This window comes from Colletotrichum chrysophilum (genome assembly GCF_026319265.1).
Source record: "Colletotrichum chrysophilum strain AFK26 chromosome Unknown scaffold_105, whole genome shotgun sequence".
Taxonomy (NCBI): domain Eukaryota; kingdom Fungi; phylum Ascomycota; class Sordariomycetes; order Glomerellales; family Glomerellaceae; genus Colletotrichum; species Colletotrichum chrysophilum.
The window spans coordinates 155,860-168,588 of record NW_026517392.1 but is presented as its reverse complement, the minus strand read 5'-3'; the positions used below and the strand labels follow the sequence as shown (position 1 = coordinate 168,588).

The window sequence follows — 12,729 nt, the reverse complement described above, 5'->3', positions numbered from 1 at the left end:
GGACTCGAACTTGAGGGCTCTAGGTCCTTGTTGTGGCGCACGACTGTACACGTTAACCGTAGAGACTCTGGGCTCATAACTGTCAGACCAAAAGTGGGACCCACAATTGCGGAGCTATTGTGGCGCCTTATATCTGACACACCCCCTTGTCAGAACCTGGAACTGTACCGCTGAGCCATGTGTACAAAAGAGAGGACCCCTCATTTGTATGAGGCTGTTCTGAGTACTTATGTAGTTCCGTCACACCCCCTCAGGTTGAGGGCTGATTCCCTGTTAAGCACTCAAGCTGGATGGCATCGAAGTAGGTAAGCGCTTCTACAACTGTTCTCTGCTTGTTGCTCTTGCTTCTTCTACGGGACTCGAACCCGGGGGTTGTTTTAGAGTGATTCCCTGGTGTCGTGTCCAGGAAGTGATCTGTGGGCTTCTGTAGCCTCTTTCTGATTGGATCGTATGTGGTTGTGCTACCATGTCAGAACCTGGAACTGTACCGCTGAGCCATGTGTACAAAAGAGAGGACCCCTCATTTGTATGAGGCTGTTCTGAGTACTTATGTAGTTCCGTCACTCCCCTTGTCACCTCAACAAAGGGTCAACACCAAGAAATGGTAGCAAAATTGTGAATATATTTTCTTTTTCCTAGACCACGATGACTTCAATTCCCCCCTATTCATCGGCTTATCTGCATATCCTTACTCTCCATCTGCACCAGGTTTCGAGTTAGTGCTCGCGCTAGGGGTGTTTGTCGTGTTTCCGAAACATCCGCAGATATCCATCCGCGAACATCCTTCTTGGCTTGGCAATATTCAAGTATTGGGACCCCGTAAAACACAACCTTCCACGCGGAGGAACTTCTTCGTCAATGTTGGAAAAGAGCGGGAAATAGTACGAAGACGGTCACTCAGCTTTAAATCTCTCTGTGTGGGGCTGCAAAGCTCTCCGAAGTCGACTTTGAGGGTGAAGGAGTATCCGCTCGGGTCAAACACAATGCCATTGGTTGGTGAACGACAAGCCCTTGAGAATATCCAAAGTATCCCGCTGGGCATGTTTCGTCACAATTAGGTGATATCCAGATAGAGGGCGCAGGCCCATCGCAGTGGTTGCATGTGGTACAATGCTCCGAAATCGTCAGGTTAGGGTAAGTCATCTGAGTTTGGTAAATATGAGATGGCGGGCTCTCGACCGAGATGGTGACGAAGAGCGAGGAGGAATCCGTCACCCTTTCGGACATCAACGGTCGACCTGGTCCGGAGCGCTCCGCCTCCGCGAGGACCGCAGCTAATCTTCATATGACAGCACCAGCAAGGTCAGGTGGGCGAAGAAAACCGACTTGGTCAGGGCCAGCAATCAAGGTTCCTGCCATACCGAAAAGACACAGAGTCAGAGACGCAGTTGAATGACTCAAATTCATAATCTCATTTCAGGGCCAACGCCCAGCCTATCCTCTGAACGCCATCTATCATGCCCAAGAGGTTGCTTGTGTACCCCGGAAGACGTCGAGAAATAACCACTAAAACAGGACTCCCAAGCTACGACGCGTTCGCGCTCACGTCGTTGAAAATCTTCTTCTTGATATCCATCGCAACCAGACCCGTCTTCTCCTGCATGGCCACCGCGTTGGTATCCTTGACAAGCTTCTCGACCAAGCCGTCCACCTTCTTGCCGCCCGCGCCCATGGCGTTCATCGACGACGCACTCCGTCCTTGCCGAGAAACCTGCGTCGTGGCTTCCTTGATCTTGGAGGCGAGATCGAGCATCTGCTTGTTTCCATAGTCGCGGTTCGTGAAGAGTGGGCTCTGGCTCAGCGTCTGCACCCAGTACTTGTGCCACAACAGCTCCAACAGGTGCGAGTCGAGCGTGCTCTTGAAATGTGACACCTCCAGACTGTAGTATTTGCTCGCGTGGGCGCCAAACTCCGCCGCCTTGGCCAGGGGGACCTCCTGCCAGCCGTCGCTCGTGACGCCGCCGCCGCCGCCGCTGCTGCTCTCCTTCTCCTTGACATAGTTCTCGGGGTACGTGCGGAAGGCGCCGATCTCGACCTTGCCGGCGTTGATTGTGCGGTCGGGGTCGATGACGACGGCGAGGAAGGGCTCCTGGAACTGCTGCTGCAGGGCCTGGGTGCTGACGTCGATGCCGGAGAGCCAGCAGCCGTAGCCCGGGTGGGAGTGGTACCAGCCGACGACGTTTTCCATGCGGCCCTGCTCGCGGCACAGGGTGAGGTAGTCGACCATGTACTCCTCGGCGTCGCCCTGGGCGTTGACGCGCGTCTCGGTTCCCTCGACGGGTAGTCGGAAGGCATCTGTGACGATGAAGGTGTCGCCGTTGACGTACCCTTGCATCAGCCCCATCACCTCGAGGTTGCCGCCGGACCGGGCGTGCATGACCATCTTGATGAGCGCGACGGCGCTGATGCGGACGTTCTTGAAGTGGTTCGGGTTCTGGGCCCACGGGCGGGCGGCCATGGCTGTCTTCTGGGCATCGGTATCGAGGTCGTAGAGGGCGTCGCGTTTGGGGTCGACCAACTTGACGTTGTTGTCGAGCTCTGCGGGCGGCGGTTAGCATGAGGCGGCGGGAGCAATGGATCGGGGAGTAATCAGAAACAGCTTACCCCACGACTTGAGAGCTGTCTCCATCTTGGCTGCTCGAATCGCGTCAGCAGGATTTATTTGATGGAGTTGACGGCGGGAAAGAAAGGTTGAAGGTGGAAGGCGGCAACAGGTATCTTACCCCACCATTCAGGTGCCTGCCTCACGTCAAAGCTTATCTGTATCGATAAGATAAAGCTCTGGGCACCTGGAAGGTTCACTTATGTAATCCCCGTCCCTGCGGAGAAAGTCCGGGGTTTTCCATCCAAGTGGGTCACTCCTCCATTCGTGTTGCGACCGGTGCGCAATTGAACTCTTGACGACTTCACTTATCAACACCACTAATGGTATCATGAACACAACCTCAAAACGCCAAGAGGCAAAGTTTCAACACAGAAGGCTTGTCAGAGACAAGTCTTCTTATCACGTGATGGCTCAATGCTTGGCATCATCATCAGCGGGCAGTGCCTTTCGGGCGTCCCCGGACTTGAGGCCAGCGCCAACATGATTCGGCTCATCGCATTTCCAGGAAAAACTCAAACATCAGCGTGCTGTCGCGTTGATAGCCATTCGAGGTACATTTTCACCTCTTGGCTCGGACTCTGAATCTTTGCTCTCGAAAAAGAAAGTCGATTCGAAGGACTTTTTGTGGGTGTCTGATGGGACCGCGCGCGCGGGAGATGGCCGAACGCCGTTCATCTTCCACGCGTCGCTCAGCGGGTCTTGCATCGACATGATGAACGATTCGATACGACGCGCCGGGGGGAACGAAAATCACTTGGAAGAAGCGATCTTGGAGATATGTGAGAACCAGTATTGCCGGATTTGCGGTTTCCAAGACGGGAAAGACGCACAACCCTGGCAGATCACTGGGCGACTAGCAGCTCTTGGCTTCAGATCCTTGGGGGATCTGGATCTTGAGGCTCAAGCAAACGACAAACGTCATGGCATCTCCCGGATATCCTCATTCCCGAAATATTTCTGCGCAGGCAACTTATTGCGTCGAACTCCGGTCCACATTCGATTACCAATAGCCGCCACGCACACGACGCAACGCGGACTTTGTGCCGAATTCCGCCCAAACTGCAAAGTCACCCGCCCGCGACGACTCGCGAACGCGAGAGCGAAGGGATGTTCCCGGCCACGCCGCGTGGCACATCCGTGCCGGCTCCGAGAGAATGCTTTGACATCATCCCAAGGAAAGGGAGGGCGGCCACACTTTGAGGCGAAACGCAAAATTCGTCGCAACACTTCGGGGGTTCATGCAACCAGCAAAGGTACGGATATGGGACTGCTGCGACGCTGCTGGCCTTGCGACTAGGCGGTTTCACCCTTCGACGACGCACAAACACAACCCACCAATCGCTCAGGCTTTCTCACACACGAGCAGCGAAGAACACAAAGGCACGTTTTGGCACATTCAAAGCACATTAGGTACCGTCATTATTACTGTAAAGATGTTATGGAAAAGGAAACCGAAAAGAGCTGATCTAGTCTACACACAACACTGAGGCTAAAGGAAAAAGAAGATGCAATTCCCGAATCCGAACCCGCCACCGAGTCCGAGGGTAGCAATTTTGGATTTCTCTCTCTTCCTAAGGAAAAGGGAATCTCGGACTCTAAAGTACAGGGTGACGGGGGGACGCCGAGACCGTCTGAATAGTCAAAGGCACGCCCCAATGGTCAGAGCAAATCGTAGTTGGCCCCTTGCCTGCCAAATGGGAAACCCCTTAGGCGGTGAACGCAACGGCGTCACCGGCAGCGGACTCGTCGCGGCGGTTGCGGTTGGCCTTCTTGGTCTTCTTGCCGCGGTGGTGGGGCTCGCGGGCCTCAATGGCGTGGTCAGCAGCATCGTCGACGGAAGCCTCATCGCGGCGGTTGCGGTTAGCCTTCTTGGTCTTCTTGCCGCGGTGGTGAGGCTCGCGGGCCTCGATGTGACGAGCCTCCAGAGCCTCGTCAGTGGTGGCCTCGTCACGGCGGTTGCGGTTGGCCTTCTTGGTCTTCTTGCCGCGGTGGTGGGGCTCACGAGCCTCAATGGAGTGGTCGGCGGCGTCATCAACGGTAGCCTCGTCACGACGGTTGCGGTTGGCCTTCTTGGTCTTCTTGCCACGGTGGTGGGGCTCACGAGCCTCGATCTCGCGAGCCTCGAGAGCCTCGTCGGTGGAAGCCTCGTCGCGACGGTTACGGTTGGCCTTCTTGGTCTTCTTGCCACGGTGGTGGGGCTCACGAGCCTCGATGTCACGAGCCTCAAGAGCCTCATCAGTGCTGGCCTCATCGCGGCGGTTGCGGTTGGCCTTCTTGGTCTTCTTGCCACGGTGGTGGGGCTCACGGGCCTCGATGTCGCGGGCCTCGAGGGCGTCATCGTGAGCACCCTCATCACGGCGGTTGCGGTTGGCCTTCTTCGTCTTCTTGCCGCGGTGGTGGGGCTCGCGGGCCTCGATGTCACGCTCCTCTACGGCAGCGTGGTCGACAGCCTCGTCGATGGAGGCCTCGTCACGACGGTTACGGTTGGCCTTCTTGGTCTTCTTGCCACGGTGGTGAGGCTCAGGCTCACGAGCCTCAATGTCACGGGCCTCAAGGGCATCCTCGACGATGGACTCGTCACGGCGGTTGCGGTTGGCCTTCTTGGTCTTCTTGCCGCGGTGGTGAGGCTGTTAGGAGTTGTTAGATTATGGGAAAGCTTTTGACCATATATAGACAAGCGTCTTACCTCACGAGCCTCGATGTTAACGGCCTGGGGCGCGGCCACGGCAGGAATGGCAAGTGCCAAGGCGGGAGCCTTAATTAACTCATATTAGCGCACATGTCCCCCACTGTATAAACTCATGATGGTGTCCAACTCACTACCACGCGTCTGGCAACCTCGCCATTGGGGATGAGGTTGAGGGACTGAACGCCCTGGACGGCAAGGATGCTCGCCAAGAGGAAGTGGCCGAAGGAAGGGTAATGCATCTTGATGGAAAAGGAATGGTAAGGCTGACCGGCAGCGAATGACAGCAACTGAAATTACAGAAAGGAAGAGAATGAAAAGTCGCGTCAAGCGATTAGGGGCCAACTGTGGAATGAGAGGGTTGAATGGTCAGATGTTTGTGGGCTGATGAGCGGGTTTGAGTGATTTATATCTAGCTCAAGTCTTCTCTCTCGTCCTCCAGAATCACTCCTGTGCCTGACGGGGGGGAGTGGATGGATGTGACATGGCCCCCCCTTCCGGCAGATGTCGTCCCCCAAACCTCATCGCGAGTTGTACGTCGGGGCAGGGGTCGGGGCCCCAAGTTTAGACGAATTCCTTCGACTTCGAAGGCGTCAAACTGTGATCGTCCTGCTCTGCTAGACCAGAAACGTCTCAGAGTTCGATTGAAAGGGTCTAGAGGGGGGTGGTTGGTCACGGAGTTGGGGCACTGGGGGAGAGCAGAGACGGGCAGGCAGGGTCACAGGCTATGACGGCTTGTTCTGCACATACAATGGAGAGAGTTGCTCGGACTGGGCTAGCCGTAGAGACGGGACACCATTCAAAACTGCCCCAGGACCACGCCTGGTGCTGTCGAGGATCGTTGGATAGTGCGGGGATGGGGCGGTCTGGGTGGCTTGCTGGGATTCGAGCCGTTACCCGCGTCTCTGCGTATTCCAGCGGCATGCGCTCGCTTCAACAAGCATAATATCTTATTGGCGATAGGAATGACCCTGGTTGGGCCTCGCTTACAGTTTCAGTCTGCGAGGAAGTCGGGCTAGGGGTGTTTTGTGGAGGCGCCTCTTTCTCGTTTGGTGGTTTGGGAACGAGGGAACGAGGGAAGACGACAGGGCTCCCAGCCAGATCTGATGCTAAGCCTGATCGACAGGCCGTTACGGAAGGTGTTCACGACACCGGCGCGGTCGGGGCGAGGGAGCCAGATGTGAAGAGGAGAGGCATGAGTGACCACTGAGAGACGAGGTGGTGTTGGGAGTGGACAAATGCGGCATGCGAGATTGGCTACGGTTAGTGAGAGAGCCGCACAAGGGGGGGCGGTCTTCGGTCGTCCCTCTGATACAGCAGCAGTCCCAGGCTGCCAAGACAATGACACGCCGAAGGTGGAAAAGAACCCGACTCGCAAGGTGTGGAAAACGAAGTGTCCCACTCTGGCAGCAGCAGCAGCAGCAGCGGTGCAGAGCGAATGTGAGGTTGCGGCAACAAGATGCCGGGGCGGTGTTGAGCCGCAGTGCCGCCCACCACCCTGCGGCCCTGCGCTGCCTGCCTCATGGGTGTGGCCCGGGCGCTTTCCCAGTTGGTGCAAGTCTCTGGCTGAAGATGGGACAAATTTGGGGGTAGACTTTGGTTCCTGGCTGAAGTCGAGGCGGGCAAGGGTGTGTGGTTGTCTGTCATTCAAGTCAAAGTGGTGGGAAGGTGGGATCGAGGTTTGGTGTTACCGCGTTGATGGGGAGCACTACGTATAAGGTACGTACAACTCGATTGACTAAGTTAGCGTGACATGGTACAGGAACGTACTTCGTAGGGGGGCTAAAATCTCCGCAAAGCCAAGGCAGGCCCTGTCACGTCCTAGCTCCGCGTTTCGCCAGGCCCCTGTTCTGAGACACCGCACCAACGCCTCAGCTTGGCCAAACACGGGGACCCAGGCAAGCCCAGCCAGCCAGCCAGTCAGGCGAACGCACAGCTGAAGACGCCCTGCTGCGAGTGTGCAAGATTGGCTGCTTCAGTGCTTCTTTCTGTTGCTGGCGCTGTTGTTCCCGCTGCTGCAGAACAAGACTCGCGCGAGATGCAACATCAACATGGACCACCACCACCATCTCCACCTCCGTCACAATGGACGACATCCCTCCATTCCTACATGCCTCACCCATGGATTGATTAGTTATCCCTTCTTTTCCCCCCGACCTGTCGAGGCTCATCCATGATTGGACGAGCGATCCCGTTTTTCCCGCCCCGGCTGCGACGGCGCTGTAGTCCGCTCTGTGTCGTCTATTCTTGCTTTGGATGAAAGGTCATAATGGCCCGTCCGCAACTTCGCAACGAAGATCAAACAGCCCAAACGTTTCTGATGGCTGGATGACATGCCCAGTGGCTGGCCCCGGTGGCTGTCGACATTACCCAGAAGCGGTGCGGACGGCGACTTTCTTGCCCAATTTTTCACTGTTAGCCTGTTCCCCCTGACGTTGACTTGACATGACAGCGTAAGCGAGGCCCAGGAGAGAAACAGCCGAACACAGTGAGAGACTTGGAGAGAGACAGAGAGCCAAACCTGGAAGTGCCAATCTCGCGTCCTACTCTACCTTGTCTACATCACGCCTCTGCTACTGCTGCAAGTTCCAGCAACACCAAACACGGTCCATTGCAGACAAGCGCCCTTCCCCCTCCCATCGATGGTTGACGGTCTGTGATCTCCCATCATTCTGGTAATCCGATTTTCGTGCCCGAAGCGGATCGTCTTGGCACTCGTCTCTTCTTACCTTCAGCGAAAGCACGCCGAGCGTCCCCCCTCGCCTAGTCTACTCTACTCTCTCTTCCTCTTTCTCTTCTTACCTCTCAATTCTTATCGTTTTGTTTCGTCATTCACTTCTCACTTCCCAGTCTCAACACCAAACAAACATCCTATCGTTGGGATTGATTTGTTGCGTGTCGTTACTTTCATTCTGTTCCCTAATTAGCACCTGGCGTGCGAGGACTTCTTTCACATAGTTACATTTTTGTTGTTGTTGCTGTTCTCTTCTTATTCTCTCTGCTTTCTTTCAAACCAACTTAATCATGTCCGAAAAGATCTACCGAGAAGTGCCGCACGAGGAGGAGGAGGTCGAGAGCCTGGCCGGGAGCCTCAACACGGAGAACACGGAAAACACGGACCGGCCGGCGTCGACATCGAGATGGAGGCGGATGAGGGTCGGCGATGAGATGCCGTGCAAAGAGAAGGCACGTCTGCTCGTCGCGAGGTACTGGCCGTGGGCGGTTCACGGCCTGCTGCTGACGACGTCGATTACGTTCTTTGCGCTGGCGTTCTGCCTGCGTTTCGGCAACAAGATCGACGACCAATACTTTGTCAAGAAGTACTCTTCATACTGTATGTCTTCTCCGTCATTAAGACATGTTTTGATTGAGGAGGAAGCTGACCCGAAAACACAGCCCCCGCCGCGGAAGTGGTCAAGTATCACAGCGAGAGATGGAAGCTGCTCCCCATCATGGACTTCTCGCCGTTCGTTGGAGCCGGGTGGGAGGTTGACCGTGCATGGGATCACATCACCAACAATGGTAAGGCTTTCTAATGTAAAAAATGCATCGGCAGCTTCACGATGACTGACTGGACTGCAGTCGGCGACCAGATGATCTCTCACGCAGAGCTCGTCAAGCTCGGCCTCGACCCCAAGTCCATCAAGATCACCAACCCCATCACGGGTGAGGAGGGATATCGCGCCGGCCTTGAGGTCTTCCACCAACTCCACTGCCTCAACCTCCTCCGCCAGTCGTCATACCCCGAGTACTACAACAGAACGGAGGTCGGCGGCGACGTCCCCACCGACGCGGAGGACCTTCGCGGCCACATCGGTATGTTCATCAAACCCCATATAATTCATCACAATCACTTAACTCACGCATCTCTCCAGACCACTGCATCGAGGCCATCCGCATGAAACTCATGTGCGAGTCCGACATTGGCGTCTTCACCTTCAAGATGTACCCCGAGCTCCCCGTCGAGGGCCACTGGCCCGACTTCAGCACCCTGCACACCTGCCGCAACTTCGACGACATCCGCAACTGGGCCATGATTCATTCGGTGACGTTTGAGGATGAGGAATAGAGTTTTTGCTCTACAGGCGGAAAAGGGCAGGCCAGACACATCCCGCGCGGAGGGAGGGATCCCCTTGATGGTTGGGTTGGCTTTGGTAGAGAAACACAAAAACGTTAAAATACATACAGCACATGAGCAGAGCGCGGCATTGCATACAACTCAAAAAATAAAGCCTCAGCAAAGTTCATACGTCCAGCGCCGTAGGGCGCAGCGCGCGTACACACGTGTGAGCGGGAAAGACGGAAGTTTCTTGGCTTCTGTCATACCGCGGTCCATATAAACTCAAGCTTGAGTTTTGCTTTTCGGCACGAAAGACCGATGATTTAATCCAATCTGATAATCTCAATCTTTCGGGGTCGAGGAGGAATTAGGTTCAGTCGAGGCCCTCAATAAGCTGTACTCCGGGCTCGCCTTCCAATCCACTAGCGCCAGCTGGTACCGACTGGACTCCCATCCAGTACCCGCCCTGATGGTCTAGCGGTATGATTCTCCCTTAGGGTTGTCATCGAATCGGCAATCATGTCTGGGAGAGGTCCCAGGTTCGATCCCTGGTTAGGGCCCAATACTTTTTGAGTCATCTCGGGTGTTTTCTCGGCCGTCAGTGCAAGTTCGAGGCAGGCTGTTTGGTTTCGTTTTGCCTCACGTGACTGTCAAAAATGCATCTAGAAACACCAGCGAATAACGGGCGGGAGGTGTGTCTGCTGACACGGGCACTTATGCGCGATGCGGGTGCACGACTTAATTGAAGCCCGGTGCCTGTCTCGCCCTGGCCCTCCTCCTCTTGGTCTCTCCTACTTCAATAAACCCTTCCTCCCCTCGCAAGTCCGCATACTTTTGCAGCATCCTTGCATGGAAGAAGGCCAACCCGGGCGCGCCACGACGAGACGAAATAAGTTCAGGGTTTCCATGGGACGGAAGATAACTCCCGAGGCCAGCATGTCTTGCTCGTTTTGAATCCTTCTTTTGTTCCGCGGAGCTTGCGCTGGCTTGGCGGATCGCGCATTCCGTGGAACGGGTTCGCGCGGTATGCGAGATAAGCTTCTTTCGTGAATCGTGCTCTCAGAGTTTGGCTAGCATACTTACATTACTACTTACAGCCATCTGCCGCCCGTTGGATCGCGTGGGACTGATCGCGTGGAACAAGCGGCCTAATTCTCCGTTGCTGTCATCCCAGTTTCTTTCCATTTCGCAAGCTTTTGACTCGCATCGCCCACGAGAGCGCGCCCGTTCAACCCAGCCGGGCGGGATTACTGTAAACGCGGGGGATGCTCCTCACGTAGCCAGACACGGAAAGGCGCGGCGGTCGGAAAGAAACATTGATTGATAATTGTCCAAACTTGAGATTGATTTTGTTTGTCTATCGACCCCTAACCACGGGGTTTTACTGTATCCAGGGGTATCTCTTCCTCTCTCTGTCTATCACTCTTTAATCCACATGAATCCATTACAACAACACAAAACTAGGCCGCGCTCGCCGAACTAAATCCAAAACCGCATGTATCATTTTTGTCCGGTGGATGGCGAAGATGCCGGCCTAGACATCCTCGACGTCCTTCTTGGTCACGATGCCGAGCTGCTTGTTCATGATCTCGTCCGGGTCGCCGGCGCCGGCGTCCAGGACCTCGAGGTTGCCCTGGGCGTCCTTGGTGCCGGTGCGGTAGCCCGAGTGGCTGCCGAAGACGTACCAGACGTAGCCGGCGAGCAGGGCGGTGGTGGCGAGGAAGGCGAAGATGGTCCAGTTGCCCATGCTGTACATGGGGGAGTCGGTGCTGGGGAAGAGGAAGGGGGCGGAGATGCCGCCCGTGTTGGCGATGGCGATCATGCCTCCCGTCGCGAGGGCGGTGGCGGTGGAGCCTTGGACGGTTGCGGTGCGGTGCTGATTTTCATGTTAGCTTCTGACAATCTTGATTATTGAAATGTTTCGTGGGCTAAACTTACAGCAACGAAGGGGAGAACGGCGGCGTTGGTGCAGGCGATGATGCACACGGCAAAGTAGCGCACACCCCAGTGCTTCACGATGGCGAGGAGCAGGTATCCGATAGACACGAAGATGAGGGCGCCGATGACATGGCGGGAGCGCTCCTTGGTCTTGTCGCTGTGCAGGCAGTTGCCGATGATGATGAACATGGCGAAAACGTTGGGCGGGACCGTGAGCAGCTGGGCGTTGTACCCCTTGAAGCCGAGCGAGGAGACGATCGTGGGCGCGAAGTAGCCGAAGGCGTTGAGGGAGTTGGTCATGAGGAAGTACATGACGGCGAAGAGCCAGAAGAAGGGGTCGGCGAGGGTGGACTTTGCGACCTTGCTGTCCCAGTGCTTATCGCTCATGGAGGGCGCGTAGGGGCCGAGGCGCTTGACGGCGAAGGCGCGCTCCTCGGGGGTGAGCCAGGCGGCGGTCTGCGGGTAGTCGGGCAGCATGAACCAGACCATGACGCCGACGATGACGGCGGGAATGCCCTCGAGGATGAAGAGCCACTGCCAGCCGGTGAGGCCGCCCTTCTTGTTGAGGAAGGAGATGCCTGTGGCGAGGAGACCGCCGAAGGCGCCGGCGACGGCGACGGAGGAGGCGAAGATGGCCATGCGGGTCGCGCGCTCTTCGGGCTTGTACCAGAAGCAGAGGTACATCATGATACCCGGGAAGAAGCCGGCCTCGGCGAGGCCGAGCATGATGCGGACGGCGAGGAGGCCGCCGTAGGTCGTGCAGGCGGCGGTGCAGATGGTGACGATACCCCAGGAGACCATGATGCGAGAGATCCACTTGGAGGGGGAGAAGTACTTGAGCATGATGTTGGAGGGGAACTCCATGAGGACGTAGGGGACGAAGAAGAGCGCGACGGCGACGTTGTAGCGGGAGCCGGTGAGGTTGAGCATCGTGACGATGTTGTCTTCGGGGGTGTCGTTGTTGAGTGTGCGGGCGTTACCGAGGTTGACGCGGTCGAGGTAGTCTAGATGGTGTTAGCTGATTGGCCTCGGTCTGGGGAGACTTTCTGAGAGGTTGATGAACATACTCAAGAGGTAAGTGATGCAAATCCAGGGGAGGATGCGGAGATCCTGCTTCCTGACGATGCGCTTCTCCATCTCCTTGTCGGCGAGGTCGACAGTCTCCAGGCCGGGCACGTCAAGGGACGGCGCCGGGGAGAACATTGCTTTCCAGTCAACCATCTTGGCCGATGATGTGGAAAGTTGCTGCTTGTCGGTAGTTCGGTGAGGTCCCGGTGAGGGTGATCGATCTAGGTAGAGGATTGGGCCCCGAGAGTTGATTCAGGGAGTTGATCTATAGTCGACGACCAGTGGACCTTGTCGAACCCGTTTGATGACGGCTAATTGTCGAAGTTGTTGATGACTTGCAGTTCATCCAGAAACCGTCAACCCGTGGGCAGA

At 56.2% G+C, this 12,729-nt stretch overlaps 4 protein-coding genes and 1 non-coding gene across 5 annotated transcripts; 2 read left to right on the top strand and 3 right to left on the bottom strand.

Moving 5' to 3' along the window:
* Window positions 1–1,525: 1,525 nt before the first annotated feature.
* On the bottom strand, window positions 1,526–2,629 carry RRI1 (COP9 signalosome catalytic subunit rri1; the record flags this gene model as incomplete). The annotated part of the gene is made up of 2 exons (XM_053182867.1): window positions 1,526–2,538; window positions 2,605–2,629. 2 exons carry the CDS (start codon window positions 2,627–2,629, stop codon window positions 1,526–1,528), a joined length of 1,038 nt encoding a protein of 345 aa, XP_053033228.1.
* A 1,682-nt stretch (window positions 2,630–4,311) lies between these two features.
* COL26b_010159 (uncharacterized protein) lies at window positions 4,312–5,533 on the bottom strand (the record flags this gene model as incomplete). The annotated part of the gene is made up of 3 exons (XM_053182866.1): window positions 4,312–5,232; window positions 5,292–5,360; window positions 5,426–5,533. The coding sequence occupies 3 exons, from the start codon at window positions 5,531–5,533 to the stop codon at window positions 4,312–4,314; spliced, it is 1,098 nt and encodes a 365-aa protein (XP_053033227.1).
* A 2,782-nt stretch (window positions 5,534–8,315) lies between these two features.
* On the top strand, window positions 8,316–9,360 carry COL26b_010158 (uncharacterized protein; the record flags this gene model as incomplete). Its single annotated transcript, XM_053182865.1, has 4 exons — window positions 8,316–8,625; window positions 8,688–8,813; window positions 8,874–9,107; window positions 9,167–9,360. 4 exons carry the CDS (start codon window positions 8,316–8,318, stop codon window positions 9,358–9,360), a joined length of 864 nt encoding a protein of 287 aa, XP_053033226.1.
* Window positions 9,361–9,814: 454 nt separating this feature from the next.
* On the top strand, window positions 9,815–9,911 carry COL26b_010157. Its single transcript has one exon. It is a non-coding gene; the product is annotated as a tRNA-Pro (tRNA).
* A 974-nt stretch (window positions 9,912–10,885) lies between these two features.
* Window positions 10,886–12,510, bottom strand: COL26b_010156 (uncharacterized protein; the record flags this gene model as incomplete). Its single annotated transcript, XM_053182864.1, has 3 exons — window positions 10,886–11,227; window positions 11,290–12,293; window positions 12,357–12,510. 3 exons carry the CDS (start codon window positions 12,508–12,510, stop codon window positions 10,886–10,888), a joined length of 1,500 nt encoding a protein of 499 aa, XP_053033225.1.
* Between the last annotated feature and the right edge of the window lie 219 nt (window positions 12,511–12,729).